General features: G+C 40.3%; 1 protein-coding gene across 2 annotated transcripts in view; it reads left to right on the plus strand.

Moving 5' to 3' along the window:
- The window catches only part of PHKB (phosphorylase kinase, beta), a 65,624-nt gene that overhangs the window by 38,636 nt on the left and 11,249 nt on the right, over positions 1-15,739 (plus strand). For both annotated transcript variants that reach the window (XM_009070035.1, XM_009070036.1), the window contains 12 exons: positions 2,359-2,414; positions 2,599-2,692; positions 3,759-3,842; positions 4,288-4,392; positions 5,199-5,281; positions 5,442-5,532; positions 7,828-7,889; positions 7,979-8,141; positions 8,956-9,037; positions 11,339-11,396; positions 13,155-13,245; positions 15,280-15,482. In XM_009070035.1, coding sequence (XP_009068283.1) covers positions 2,359-2,414; positions 2,599-2,692; positions 3,759-3,842; positions 4,288-4,392; positions 5,199-5,281; positions 5,442-5,532; positions 7,828-7,889; positions 7,979-8,141; positions 8,956-9,037; positions 11,339-11,396; positions 13,155-13,245; positions 15,280-15,482 — 1,172 coding nt within the window. The remainder of the gene's footprint in view (positions 1-2,358; positions 2,415-2,598; positions 2,693-3,758; positions 3,843-4,287; positions 4,393-5,198; positions 5,282-5,441; positions 5,533-7,827; positions 7,890-7,978; positions 8,142-8,955; positions 9,038-11,338; positions 11,397-13,154; positions 13,246-15,279; positions 15,483-15,739) is intronic.

Genomic DNA, 15,739 nt, shown 5'->3' on the forward strand with positions numbered 1-15,739 from the left:
AGATGGTCAAATGCTCTGTTGGAATTTGAGGCCCATGTATGAACACACTGTGCTTCACTTCCCAAGTCTGGTGTGCTGGGAACAATGGCCACAAAGCATTTTCAGCACTGCTCAGCTGCTTCCAGAAGCAGATGTGCCATGACAATTGGCTGTAGTTTTCTAGCAGAAAGGTGGGTCGTGTGGGTGAAGTACAGTGTCTTCTGTTGCCTGCTATTTCTGTCTGCCTCACCTCACTCCATATGCTTGGAAAGCCCAGGAGGTGCTGTCTCCATCAGTGTTCTGGAACGTTGTGCTCACTTGTCATGTGCTCAGAATGAATGGATTTTTTTCAGAGTTCTGAGATTTCCTGGCAATGTATGCAGAAAGGCATAGGGTGATAACATCTGTCCAGGGAGAGTGCAGCAAAATAATACTACTGAGCTGCTTTCTCTGCCTGTGCCAGGAGTGGAGTCAGGGACTTTTCCCTTTATCCTACCTCCAACGGTTTATAACCTTGGTAAAAACTGGTTGTTCCTTGTTTTTTTTTATTTCTCCTTTTGGGAGAGAAAGAGCAACTAAGCAGTCTTTTATCTTGGTCTTCTGAGGTATATTTATCCTCCTCACAGCATGCAGAAGGTAGTTGAAACAGAATCTTGTGCCCACTATCCAGTGTGGAAGCACAAGGCAGGAGGGTGAGCCTGGGCTGGGGCTCTGTGTGGGGTCTTGGGGAGACACTGATTGATGTGCTGTGAGTACCTGAGCTTGCCTTAGTAGGCAAATGTGAAAGCCAACACATTAAAATGGAACTTTGAACAGCAACAAGATGTATTTAGTGAAATATTGAGGAGTTAGATGCTTTTTCCACATCTCTCTTTTAAGAAACTCTGCAGGAAATGCTATACAGCACTGTCATTATTGTAAAGGGTGGCCTAATTTTTGAGTGTTGTATCTGTTATTTTGAACTGTGTTTCTCAAGGCCACTACTTGTGAGTCCTCAAGTTAAATCACAGGCAGTCTGTAAATCAGTCTTGGAGGGGCCTCTCTCATTTTCAGGTTGGGGGGGGCTTGGCTTTTTGTTTTATAACAATGGTTATGGTAGAGAATTGAGTTTGAGTATGAGAATTTGAGTTTTCCTACTGTTGGTATAAATGCAGCTGATGGCACAATCACTTTGAGCAGGAAGATCTTTTCATGTCACTTGAGCTTCTGACCTCTTCATCTGGGTCTCTTTGTGCATGTACTTTCATCACAAACTTATTTCATGTGGCACAAACTCCCAAAATGTTTAGTGGAAATGTAGTGCTGGCAGACTTTTGGGAAAATGTTGTCACGACTTTCTACTGCGAATCTCTAAGATCTAACTTGATTTCAAGGCTCACAGATGCCTGAGCAAGCAAATGTTCACTCTGAACTTCGTGTTCTGAATCAATATGTCCATCCCTCTGCAGTCCCAGAAAATGCTGTCTTTGTGTCCAATCAATAGAAGATGTGCTTAACTTGTGTCATTCATGTTCTGTGAAGTCTCTAGACAAAAGTAGACAAAACCCATTTTTGTCTTGAAAATCTTAGTTAGCTGCTGTTAGTGCTGTAGATTTCACACTCACTGAATGTCAGAGAAGAAATGAACAAGGAATAACTCAGACACAACATTTTTTAGCTTGCAGTGCTGCCAGGGATAGGAGAGGTTTCCAGAGCCAGGGAGTCAAGTCAGTGATTTCACCCCACATGTTGAATTCACTCCTATTTGTATGGTTTTCTGATGTCAAATACTGTGTTTATTTCAAACATGAGCTGTCTGAGCAATAAACAATGCAAGGAAGTGCAGTTCTCTCCTGTAAAATGTAACAGATCTCTCATGTAGCTGTAAAGAGTCTGACCACAATATTTCAGAATAAAGGTTTGAAATCATCAGTTTCTTATTTCTAGGTGAATATTATTGTTTACCCAAAAAGCTGAATTATTTCACTCTGTACAGAAATGTGTATCAAAACCTTATGTCGTGTCAGACAATTAGGGGATACATTGGACAAATTCTAAATGTCTGTATGGAACAAAATGTTCTCCCTATGTGGTTCTTTTTACCTAAAAATTACCCAAACTGATCCAAACAATGGAATGATTGCCAGAAACCTATTTATTCCTAGTTCTCCTAAATGCACTCCTGGAGCATTGCTGATAGGAGAGTCTTCCCACACACTGAGATTTGCAAGTTTTAGTCCTGTGTTTTTCTTTCAGTTAGTTCACAGTAGAAAAAGCAAAGCAGACAGTGATGTCTGTCATACTTGTGAGCTGTGTAAATAGCCATTGTCCCTGTTTGTGCTGTATCAAATGAAATCTTTACTCAGCAATGCTAATAATAACTTTTTCATTATTTTCTAGGGTCCTTTAGAAAATGACTTGGTAGTGCACGTGGCGCTGATAGCAGAGAGCCAGCGGTAGGTATTCTGTGCTATGACTACATCAGGGAAGGGTTGAACAACAGACACCTTCAATTTGCTCAAGACATTCAAGGAGGAGTAGAATTAAATGCTGCTCTTGGCGTGTCAGCTGCCAAGATAATTGTTAAACCTAAGACTCTTCGGTGATTTGTCACTAAATTTGTCCTCCTTTCATTTGTAGCCTACAAGTGTTTCTGAACACATATGGAATCCTAACTCAGACCCCCCAGCAGGTGGAACCAATTCAGATATGGGCTCAAAAAGAACTTGTCAAAGTAAGGAATTCTGCAATTAAGATTATTTATCTCTCTTATGTTTCTTTTGTAGAAATAGGAGTTTATGTCAAGCTATTAGACTTGTTATTTGCCTCTTTGTGCTTTGCAGTGCAGTGGCAAGATGTGCTGGCACTGGGGCTTACACATGCCTAGAGCTCTCAGGGAAATACTGAAGCACATGTGCTCTATATTACCTCATTAGGCTGATTACCTGGGCCACTTTCAAAGTGTAATGAGTAAATAATAGAATCTTAATAATATTAGTAGCTCAGTAGGCTAAATGAACCTTGATGGAGAAACAAGCAAGTGAGTCAAAGAAATGGATTAAGGCAGTAGACATAAGCCACCCTAGAATTTCATAGTGCAGCCCCTGTAACAGGCATTACACAGTCTGCTCTTTTGCAGGTTTTAACTAAAATTAGAATGAAGATCTTTAAAGAGTTCCTATATTGCTGTTTTACCTTTGTATCCACACTGGAAAAGCTTTGCCCAAGCCTGAAGTTACACCCATGTGTCCTAGTCCTAGCTCAGGATCCTGCCCGGCATCTTCCTGACCTTGGTGAAGACAACTCTCCCTTAGTGTAATCCAGTGTTAACTGGATTTTCAGCCTCCCAAAACTGTTAACAGGAGGAAAGAGGAACAGTTATACCCCAACTGCAGCAAGTTGTGATCTGCCACAAGTGCTGTGAGTGACACTGGAGGAGTGACAGGTTGTGGGGAACTGGACTGGATGTGTCTTGTCTTCTTGCATCTTGTGTTTGTTGCTTTAATGATGTCTTTGATTGCTCTTTGCTGTAAAGGTGCCTGTTGTTACCAAAAGGATCTTTGGTCTTTGAACTGTACATTTACCAAATCTAGTGTTCTCTTACTTTAGTACTTGTTGGTATGTAGGTGTGTGTTAAAGAAACAAGAAAAGGGGAAAAAAACAAAAGGAAATGTGACCACGTTTCATGAATCCTTTTCCAGTCAAGCAGAATGCACACAGCTTTCTCCATGACACGTGGCAGGAGCATAAGAAAGGCTGGTGTCTGGGTTTTCATCAGTTTTCATGATTCTTTCCCACAGGCTTATTTCCATTTGGGGGTCAATGAGAAACTGGGATTATCTGGAAGACCTGACAGACCTATAGGATGCCTTGGAACATCAAAGGTGGTTGCAAGAAATGTTTATATTCTTGTTATTGATGCATATTTTAGATGAACATTGAGTTAGTCTCTGAATGATTCGAAATAAGAACTGAAATGTGCTTTTATTTTATGGATAGGTCTTATTTTGAAGCCCTTGTACTTGGCTGTTGGGAATGTGCTCTGTCAAGTGGAGCATGTTCCCTAGACACCCACGTACAGGAATCCTTGGCCAGACAGGCTGAGTGGGGGTGAAGGAACTGCTTTCACTGAAACAGAATGTAGAGCTGCACAACTCATAAAACAGAGTGCCCCAAATTACATATGGAGGGTTTAGCTGAAATTTTGTAATTCAGCTGTTCTACAGTGATTGTTACTTTGCTAGTTTCAAAATATATTTTCATCTTCAGCTACTTCAGGGCTTCAAATATTTTAAAGGAAAGATTAATGGAAGTTTTCTCTCTCAACAGATTTATCGAATACTAGGGAAGACTGTAGTTTGCTACTCCATCATTTTTGATCTCAGTGATTTCTACATGTCTCAGGATGTTATGATGTTGATTGATGACATTAAGGTATTTGTAAACTCTCCTTTGAGAAACTGACAGAAATAGTCTGTAGAAGAAGAAACTGTGATGTCTGATAAAACAGAAGCCTGAAGGGGGAACTCTGCAGTGCATTCTTTTAATACAAAAATAAACTTGTAGCTGGAAAGTGTATTAAGATAAATATCCTGTCAGCCCAGTGTGAGTTCTAGTATCTCTGTCTGACAAAGAAACTGACCAAAAGTGATTGGGAATGCTGTAGGGCAATAAGCAAATTATCACTTCTTTCTTTGGGAAAGCAAATGTTCTTGGCTGAAAAGAGGAAGGAGACTGGTGTTGAAGGGCAATATGAAAGCCTTACCTGAAGGAAATACTACTCAGTTTTGCACAAATGTTGAAAATTGATCACTTTCCCTTCCTGCAAGGTGGGCACCAGTGCAGAGCTTGCCTGTCTCATGCCCTGGGTTGAACAGCACAGAAGGTGGCCCTGGTTACTCTGTGCTAGGGGCTGGGATTCAATCCCTGGATCCCCATGCACACCTGCAAGGCCATTGCCTGCAGTTCTGTACACCACACTGTCTCCTGCTTTACTCCATGATCGATACAAATGCTTAGGAGTGTTCTCAGAGCACTTACCAAACAGCAGGGCTGGGCAGCAGCTTGTAGCCCTTGAAGAAATCTATTAGTGGTTTATTAGCGAAGGTGCTTTTAACCTGTTGGGTTTTTCAGTGCTGTTGTTTTAAGACAGCTCTTCTAATGTCTTGCACTGTGTGTTGTGGTACACTGTGCTTGTTTTGGTGTCTGGGATTTGTGGCTGACACGTCGTTTGCTCGCAGAACGCGCTGCAGTTCATTAAGCAGTACTGGAAGATGCACGGCCGGCCGCTGTTCGTGGTGCTGATCCGTGAAGACAACATCAGGTAGAGAGAGCTAAAAGTCTGATTTGCAGTGTGGTATTTACCTAACTGCAAGATTAATGGAGCTGTGTTCCAAATTTCAGAGGGAGCAGATTCAGTCCCTGATTTGTAGTGTGGTATTTTCCTAACTGCAAGATTAATGGAGTTGTGTTCTAAATTTCAGAGGGAGCAGATTCAGTCCCATCTTGGATATGTTGGCAGCCTTTAGAAAGGGAGTTGTTGGAGGAGTGAAAGTTCACGTGGACAGAGTACAGGTATGGTGCTTTTCCTGAATGTTGTGTTCCTACCTCCTACTATTGGTCCATGCATTCTTACTGCTCTTGGTTTTAACGTGACTTCTAAGGATTTTATTTAGTGTCACATAGTCAAGACTCAAGACATTTGGTACAATTTGTTTATCTCAAAGGAAACATGGGTTTATTTGCATTCCTTTTAATGTGTCTTTTGAAAGTCAGAATCTTCACAGAGGATTTTCAGAAGGGAGAAGGGCTTTTCTTGTTAGGCAATCTTGTGAAATTACTACTGAAGGATAAAGCCACAGTGTCAAGCACTGAGGGATTTCTTTTGATTAGGTAATCAACGAGGGGGAAAAAAAGGTGCTTCACATATATTAAAATTCTTACAAGAACTAAGATCTGGTTTTGACATCTTTGCTGTTTGAATTAATCTTAAAGCAGGAACATTGCTTCATTAAAATGTGAAAATTGCTGAGACAGGTGCTGATTTCACATACTTGTGTGTGCTACTTCATCTCAGTTTACACCTATTGAAGAACACTTTTTTTTTTTTGTAAGAGAGAAGACCAAAGACAGTTTTGACTTCTTGTTCCCTAGCAAATCATTAATTTGTAGAAGAGCTGGGTCATTTGTAAATGAAATGCTCCTGGCTATCATGGCTTAAGATAGCCTTGTAATCTTTAAATATTCATGTATTTCTCCTGGTCACTTACAGGTCATGTTGTCTATATTTTAGTCTTTCATTTGGCTCCAGGGTTAGTTGTTGTGGCTTGGCTTGTTTGTTGTTTTTCCAAGTTTAACTACAGTGACTTTCTTGCCTTGCATTGATTAAACTGATATGTTATCAGGCAAGCAATTTCTCCATCTAGATGTGTCCTTACTTTAAGCACTACTTTGAACAACCATCAGACTGAACTTCCCCTTCCAGACTCAACTGACCTTCTGGAAAGATCCTTCTTTTAATATAAAAAGTAAAGAGTACTTCTGAAGGGTTTAAGATGTTGACAGTCAGTGGTCTTTGCTTTATTTGTTAGCCATTAAAAAGAGCTCATGGTATAACTAAAACCAAAGGCTTGCTTGGCTTTCAGGCCAGTGGAGAAGGTGGTGGGTGCCTTCCCTGCTGGGATACAGTGTGCTGGCTCCAGCACTTGAACTATAATCTCTCAGCCTTACTATACAGTTGTCACATTGTGTTGTCAGCCTTGTTTCAATTTAGGGGAGGATTTGGGAAAAGGACAAGGGACATGTCTAATTCATGGTGTTTTCTTAAATCATTCATCTATTCTAACCAAATATATATTCGTCTTTGTGAATTTTATTCAGCTGCTTCATTTAGATGTGTGTGTTACACATGCCTAGAGAGAACGTGTCTCTAATTGGGTCAATGCTCTTTCTTCCCTGTAAAATATACCAAATCTGATTTCATTTAAAAATGTGTATGCTCAGAAGATTTTCACTGTCATTGTCATCCTCTGTTCAGGCAGATGTGCAAGCCAAAGAGTGAATGACACAAGCAATAAAAGCCAAGCAGGTTTTTTTATATTCAGTCATCTCCCAGCATAGCAGATCAATATTGCAACTCGTGCACAAGGAAAATGGAATATAAAAGTTCACAATACACCCTCAGTTTTATTTAGCTAATGAGAACTATCAAAAGCAAACTTAAAAAATGCTGTGGTACAATGTATTTCCTCTGGCAGTAGATAAATAGGGAACTCGTATAAATTCAGAGTGAATGAATTGTAATGACTACATCAGATAAAGGCAACACTGAGTTTCAGGTATGTAATCTTCTGAGATGGAAGTATTTGTAAGCTGCATTTGATGTGCAAATGTAGGGCAGGCATGCTTGGATTAAGGAATGACTACAGAGTAGGAGTTGCTGTTGTGTAGTGTTTGCCTGAAACATCACTGAGACTGACAGGAAAACTGCCAGTCCTTCTGTGATCCCTGAAATAATGAGCATTATGATCCAGAACACAGGTATCCTGCAGGGCTCTGAGGAATGCAAATCCTTCAGCTCAGGTGTTTCCATCAGACTGAGTTTTGGGGGGGTGGACATTGCCTGATGAAGCTGAACATTGCAGGCAAAAGAACAAGAGAACACTAGCAAAGAGACAGCAGCCCCAAGAGACTTCTGCTGTCTTAAGCTTTTTCCTTAAGAGCAAAAATACTCTGAAAGTGTAAAAATATTTGGAATTGTAGACAAAGAAACTGCTTTCTCAGTGGAAACCCCCAGCAACATACTGAGATCAAAAGACATCTATATAGCTGCATACATATCTTTAAGTCTGTTTCAATTTTTCCTTTCAGACATTAATATCTGGAGCAGTCGTTGAGCAACTTGACTTCCTAAGAATCACTGAAGCAGAAGAGTAAGGCTCTGTGTAAATAGTAATGATCACATATATGACAATCAAAATATTTTATGAATTACAAAGAAATGAAATAACTTGTTTTTCAGGGCTCCTGTATTTAAGAGTTTGGAGGAGTTGGATCTTCCAAAACATTCAAAAGTCAAGAGACAATCTAGTACTCCAAATGCTTCTGAACTTGAGCAGCAACCAGATGTAAATATTAACGATTGGAAAACCAAGTCAACGTATGAGATCCTGCAGAAACTTAATGTAAGAAAACTTGATAAAAATACAGCGTAACTTTTTCTTGTGAAATGAGAATTTCTGTGCTGACTCTCTTCTGAACAGCAGCACACTTGGGTCAACGTGATTAGTGTCATGGTCAGTGTTAACAGTACAGCTAGAAACATCAAATGCCTGATGTTCCTCTTCATACTCAGGGAATCTTACTCCTTACAGCCCTTTATCTTAACATAACAGGATTTTCTGGCCCTTCCTGCTGTACCTGTTGGCTTTCAGTTCCCCCAGCTACCCAAGTGTTCTTTGGTGCTCCATGACCATCTAGAAGGGGATCCATTTGCCATGTGTCTTATGAATGCATGTTATATTGACAAACAAAAAGACCTGAGCAGCAGGTGTTCATGTGGATAGACGGGAAACTTCTTAATGACTGCAAAGGAAAGTTCCAACCTGGCATTTTTCCTGTATCAAGAGGAAATCTACCAGTTTTAGATCACACAAAGTATTCTGCTTGGTTCCCTATGTCATTGCCAGCATTTCTGCTGCAAATGACAGGACCTGAACAAAAATCAGGAAATGTTTCCAAGGTCAAATTAAGTTACAACTTGATATGAACCATAGAGAAGCCTCTGTGAGCAGCAGTGACAAGGATACAGCATACACAGGGTCTGAAATAGCTGTGAAATCCCCTTAAGAACAAAATTTGTTGGCTTTTTCTTTGATAATGGCAAAAAAAAAAAGGGCCCTTTGGTTTCACTTGAAGTTTTAATAGCTGTTCTGGTTTTGCCTCACTGCAAATCTGAAGGCTATTTGTGGGTTTGTTGTTGCTGTTGGTTTTTTTAAGGACTGCAATTGCCTAGCAAGTCAAGCGTTGCTCTCCAGTATATTGCTTAAAAGGGAAGGACCGAATTTTATCACCAAGGAAGGTAAGAGCTTCTTTCATTTGCCTATTCAGAGTGTTTGGGGAAGCAGCTGTATGTTTAGTTGCAATGAACATGAATAATAGCTGTGCATGCCAGCAGTTGTGTAGCTATTTTCTCTGCCATTTAAAGCAATTCCTGCATTAAATGGGACATGCAAATTCGTAGTCTGGTGGGGAATGAGCTGCTGAATATATGAACTCCTGTAGATTGTTTGTAGGCCAGTGCTGTATCTGGTTGTAATTCTGAATGCATAGATTTAAGAAAATAGAGGATTTGACCTTGTATAAAAAGCTGAAACCAAACAAGTTTGTGTGTCTGTAACAGTCTGAAATACATGAAGCTTCAGTCTGAGTTTTCATTTTATTTTCATGTAATCTGACTTCAATCCATCTGTGAAACTCTCTAATTTTGTATTATGGCTTTGTATTAGAGCACAGGATTTAAAATCTTGTCATACAATTCTGAAGAGGTTACTGAGGCTTGTGGCTTTTGTGCTGCAAGGTTTGGTGTGTGTTTGTTTTTTCCAGAGACTGCTTATTAGCTGCCTCTGTATGTATGAATAGTCCTCAGAAAGAAAGAGGAATGTTAGATCAAATAATATTCTTAGTCATTCACCAAGCAGTGTGACTTAGCACCTCATGTTACACAGCCCTACTCCTAGTTTTGCTGTGACAGCTGTTCTTGTGATGAACAGTTGTCATTTTGACATAAGCATGCATTATATTGTATTGCTATATTAAAAATGTCATAAAGTCATAGAATCGAACAGTTGTCATTTTGACATTAGCAATACAGATATAATGTATGCTTTATTAAAAATGTCATAAAGTCATAGAATAGCCTGAGTTGGAAGGGACCCACAAGGGCCATCCAAGTCCAGCTGCAGGTCCTGCACAGGACAGGCCCAAGGATCACACCATGTGCCCGAGAGCGTTGGCCAAAAGCTTCTTGAGCTCTGTCAGGCTTGGGGCCATGACCACTGTCCTGGGGAGTTATTGCAGTGCCCAGCCAGCCTCTGGGGGAAGAATCTTTTCCTAATACCCAACTTCAATCTCCCTGACAGAGTTTCATGCCATTCCCTGGGTCCTGTCCCTGGTCACCAGAGGGCAGAGATCAGGGCCTGCCCCTTTGCTTCCCCTTGTAAGGAAGCTGTAGGTAGTGATGAGTTCTCCCCTCAGTCTCCTGTTCTCCAGGCTGAACAAGCCAAATGACCTGAGCCACTCCTCATGTGGCTTCTCCTCAAGGCCCTTCACCACCTTCGTAGCCTCCTTTGGACACTTTCTAATAGCTTAATATATTTCTTAATATTGTGGCACCCAAAACTGCACATAGGACTGGAAAACAATGTCAACTGGAATAAAATTCATTTTTGATACACAGTGCATTGTTGAAATGCAACGTGAATCCCAAGTCCTGTTTGGAATGTGCACATTAGGCCACTGTAGCCTCTGAAGTAGCTTGTTCTTTAGTTACCTGTGCTGTTCTCAGGGCTTTGAGAGCCTCAGGAGCAGTTTTTAGTCCTTTGCTCTAGAAACAGCTCAAGGCAGATTTCCTAACCTCTGTAAACAACCAGCATTAGTCCTCATGACCACTGGATCACCATGATCAATTTCAGAACTTTGCTGAAATCATTTTTATCAAAAAAAAAAAAAGCACTGTCATGCCTCTGACTTCAGAACTTTGCTGAAATCATTTTTGTCAAAAAAAAAAGCACTGTCATGCCTCTGACCCTTCAGAGCTAACTCGTGCAGACCTTTTTGTGCCATCTCATGGGAGAGAATGGGAGATGATAACCTTTTTAATATGCACCTTGTATTAAAGGGTCTGAGTCACTGACTGAGACTTCGCTGCCTCCTACGGCTGGGGCTGCTGAGACTGACATTAAATAGTCACACAATCAATAACACAGATCTAAAATAAAAGCTGGAGAGCCTTAGGTTCTGCAGTTTGAGGATGTACCTTATGGGGATGGACCTTTATAGGCTAAATCTGTGTGTAGATTAATTTTCCCCAGTATGTTGCAAGAAAAGGTGCTATCAGAGGTGTCTCTAGGGAATGAGCAGCAAATTCAGCTGAAATCTTGGTTTGGCTTCCAGCAAAACAACACACACTGGGTGATAGGGGACTTGATTGCATCTAAATTTTAGATGTTTAAGCATAACAGAGAAGTGCTTTACTAAACAGATTCAGAATTAACTGATCTCATCAGATTGATTTTATTGCTACTAAATGAAAACCTGTGCATCTTCTTGGCCTGTGTTTTGTGTTTGTTTCTCTCTCTCTCTTTGTTGTTCATGCCTGTAGGTACTGTTGCTGAGCATATTGAAAGAATCTATAGACGTGCTGGCAGCAGAAAGCTCTGGTTTGTATACACAGATCTTCTTCCCTTCGGTTTACACCCTTTTTATTTTCCCTAATCTGCTTATGGAGAGTAAGGCTGGTTTCTTAGACACTTAAAGAGGGACAAAATGACAGCTCTACTGACACAATTGTATTGGTGCATGGCAGCATGATCTGGTCTATCATGCTTTAAAAAAAAAGAGTATTTTCTTACTGTTATCTTTTAAAATGTTAAACCAATAGGCTGTTTTGGCACCGAGTGCTACTGCCAATGTACAGTTCTCATTACACTGAAATAATGAGAAAAGAATACTAATATTCTTATTTCTTACAGGGCATGATAAAATGTTATCAATAGCTTTCTGTGGCAAGGCTGGTGATGAGAGATAAATCAGCTAAGCTGATGCACTAACACAGATTTATTGCCTTAAAGTGATTCGCTTTGAGCCTGACTTTGTCACAGTAACTTTAAAAGGTTTCAGCAAGTAGGTTGATATTTACACCTTGTTTATTAATTTCTTTGCCCTGAAGCTCAGCAGAAACTTAATTTCTGTTATCAGAGAAATTAGCTGAGTTGTCCTGAACTCTGTTCTCTCTCTGGAACTGTACAGATCAATCTGTAAATATAAAAACTGTTCTCAGTTTTGTCTCCTCGTGCAGTTAAATGGGCCTTTGCCAGTAATGAGCTAGAACCAAAAACACCTCGGTGGTATTTTTTTTGTAAATAATCAAAAGTATTTTTAGAAACAAAATATGTAAACTGTTTTTCATTTCTCTTCCCTGATTGCCATGTGACACACGTATAGGTTGGTGTTGCGCTACAGTGCTGCATTTGCACAGAAATTTTCTTCTTCTATAACCCCACATATTACTACTTTACTGGTACATGGGAAACAGGTAAAGTGCCCAGAAATCTGAAGTGCAGCTCTGTAAGATTATTTTTTGGTTTTTTTTGCTTATTTGCATTTTGATAGTATCAGCTAATGCATTTTTGAAATGCTTTGCTCTTGGTCTTGAGAAGTGTGTAGCAGTTTTTACAGGAATCAACATCAACTGTTTGAGTTTTTTTACTAACACTGTGGAATGTTACAACTTGTTCCCTATCTCTGTGGATAAACTATCCTTAGTAGCCTGAAAACCTGTGCTAGAAAACCTCAGTTACAGGTCTGTTTGGTTTGTGTTTTGTCAGGAAATTATTGTTAAAATTATTTGTATCTTGAACAGTATAGATGGAAAAAATGTCTGTCTTAGGAGTTGCAGCTCGTTTTTAACCTAGCAGGTTACACAAGTCTCTTCTTTACATGCTGCACATGCAAAATGTGACCTCAGCATGGAACACAGCAAAGCTGTGGTGTTACATGTTGTACTGTCTCTTGCAAAATCCTCCCAATTCTTCCTTAACTAGACCACAAAATTACCAAGGCTATCTTGCAAAATGATGAAAATGTCATAAAGAGGAGCTGGCATCTCTGAGCTCTCTGTTTGCTGGATGATGCCGAGAAGAGAACAAGCAGCTTTTTAAGGAGCTGGTAGTTTAATGAGTTCTAACTCAATATATTTTTGATCCATTAACCTCTATCTAGACTAAAAAAAAAAAAAAAAAGAAATCCATACAAGACTCATAGATCATAAGATCTGATCCAAATTCCTCTCTATAAATAATGTATGTGTTCACTGAGTGAGTTCGGAGATCTCTGCTGTGGCAGATTTCAAACTTCTGTCTGAATTCATTAAACTAGCTTGTGATATGTAGTGGGATTGCTCTGTTTTCTGCCCTCAGGTCTGTTGTGCGCTTCGCAGCAAGTCTTTTAGGTAAACTAGTGGACAGCCTTGCACCATCTATTACTAATGTTTTAGTTCAGGGCAAGCAGGTAAGTCTTTGCTCCTCAGCAATGTCTTAAGGGATAATAACAGAGAAACTAAACCAATGGCTTTTTAATTCTGAAGGCCTCAGATGCTTCTTTTGAAAGTACCCAATGACTTAAGAAATCCTTACTGAGGAAGAAAAATCCAGAGAAGATAAAGATATATTTAATAATATATCTTTATAATATTAATTGGTATGCAATTGGCTAATAATTTTTAACTAATGGCAGATTAATACTGATAAGAGAGTTCAGCATCTAGATTAGAGGGGAAGAGGCATGATATCACAGGATCATAGAAACAACCAGGCTGGAAGAGACCTCAAAGATCAAGTCCAACCCTACTGTGGTCACCAGACCATGGCACTGAGTGCCACATCCAGTCTCAGCTTGAAAACCTCCAGGGATGGGGAATCCACCACCTCCCTGGGCAGCACATTGCAATGCCTGAGCACTCTCTCTGGAAAAAATCTCTTCCTAATCTCCAACCTAACCCTCCCCTGGCAGAGCTTGAGTCTGTGCCCTCTTGTCCTGCTGCTGTTGCCTGGGAGAAGAGACCAACCCCCACCTGACTCCAACCTCCTGTCAGGGAGTTGCAGAGGGTGATGAGGTCTCCCCTGAGCCTCCTCTTCTCCAGGCTGAACACCCCCAGCTCCCTCAGCCTCTCCTCATGGCACTTGTGCTCCAGTCCCTTCACCAGCCTCGTTGCTCTTCTCTGGACCTGCTCCAGCACCTCAATGTCCCTCCTGAACTGAGGGGCCCAGAACTGAACACAACTCTTTAGGCTTAAGGTCTCTGGGGAGACCTTAGAACCCATTTGATGCCTATAGGGGCTCCAAGAGAGCTGAAGAGAGACTTTTGACAAGGGAATATAGGGACTTTAAAATGAGGTAGGGTAGGGTTAGGTTAGATATTAGGAAGAAATTCCTTGCTGAGAGGGTAGTGAGGCACTGGCACAGGTTGCCCAGAGAAGCTGTGGATGCCTCATCCCTGGGAGTGTTCAAGTCCAGGTTGGATGGGGCTTGGAACTGGATGATCTTTAAAGGTGCCTTCCCACCCAAGCCTTTCCATGATTTTATAGATACAACTTCATATTTCACAAAAATAGATGAAGTAAAAGGCATCCTTTTTAAAGAGTTCTTTAATGAAGATGTAGCCACCCCCTCTGTGTAACTGAGCATAAGACAGAGGTGGGTGGCAGCTGAGCAAAAGGTCTGTCAGGCTTTGAGGTTTTTGTTTCAAACAAAGTTTAATCATCAGTCTCTCTTCTTTTCCTAAGGAGGAAATGATTTTTTTTCCCCAGCACAATAATATTAATGAAGTTCATGAAGAGCTGCTTCCAAATAATACTAATTGAATACTTATGTATTCTTGTATTAAATATGTGTATGTGTATACTTGTTTATATGCAATGTTGTTGTGACAGATTTGTCTGTGTCTTAATTCAGTCCAAGCTCTGGGTTTGTGCTTCTGGTGCTCCATAACTGTAGAGGAAACTCCACCTGCATGCAGCATGATCTGAGGCTATTTTCAGCTTTTTAACCTGATTTTTCTTCATTGAGCACTTAATAATCTTAATTACAGGAGGAAAACTCATGTTGTTGTTTTACTGACAGCAGGTTAAAAAGAAATCAGAATTTGAACAAGATTCCTGTTTTGAAGTTAAGCCAGTAGCAGCAATGTTTTTAAAATGAAGGCTAAAACTTTTAGAGGGTATTAGAAATAAGCAAACAAAACTATGCATTTAATTCTGAATTTGAAGTGAGCTCCACAGCTGAAATATCTGAAACACAATGAAATACAGTCATGATTATAACCAAAGCAGAAAAATATATTCCATATTTACTGTGGTCTTCAGTGAAGTTTATTACTTCAGTAGCATCCAATTAACAGTATTAACAAGCATCAGCCATTGACATGAAATTGATTTTGCATTGTGAAATTTTAATGAGCAGAGTTGATGGAGTTTAGTTTCTGAATTGCTTCTGCAGTGCTTTTATTCCTGTCCATATCATCTGAATTGTTTTCAATGTACTGCAGGTGACACTTGGAGCTTTTGGCCAAGAGGAAGAAGTTATTTCTAATCCCTTATCCCCAGCAGTGATTAAGAACATCATCTACGAAAAATGTAATTTGCAAGATGAAAGAGAAGCCGTAGTGCAGCAGGAACTCGTCATACATATTGGCTGGATCATCTCAAACTCCCCTGAACTCTTCAGTGGCATGCTCAAGATCCGCATCGGGTCAGTGAAGTACCTGCTGTTCTTTATTGCTGCTGGTGGTGCAGGGGAGCAGACCTAGCTCAGAGATTGTTGCTGCATTGCAAAAAATGGTTTATGTAAGATGATGCGGCAGAACTTGTATACTTCAGTTTTTACGTTTCTAGGAGCTTCTGTTAAATCAGTTTGCCAAAACCAGGTACACAGCTGTTCTCCAATTTACCAGGCAATAGCATCAAGTGGAGGAGGGGCAGTGCAACAGTCCACTTGGAACATTCCTG

Source organism: Acanthisitta chloris, unplaced genomic scaffold (assembly GCF_000695815.1).
Source record: "Acanthisitta chloris isolate BGI_N310 unplaced genomic scaffold, ASM69581v1 scaffold6192, whole genome shotgun sequence".
Taxonomy (NCBI): Eukaryota; Metazoa; Chordata; class Aves; order Passeriformes; family Acanthisittidae; genus Acanthisitta; species Acanthisitta chloris.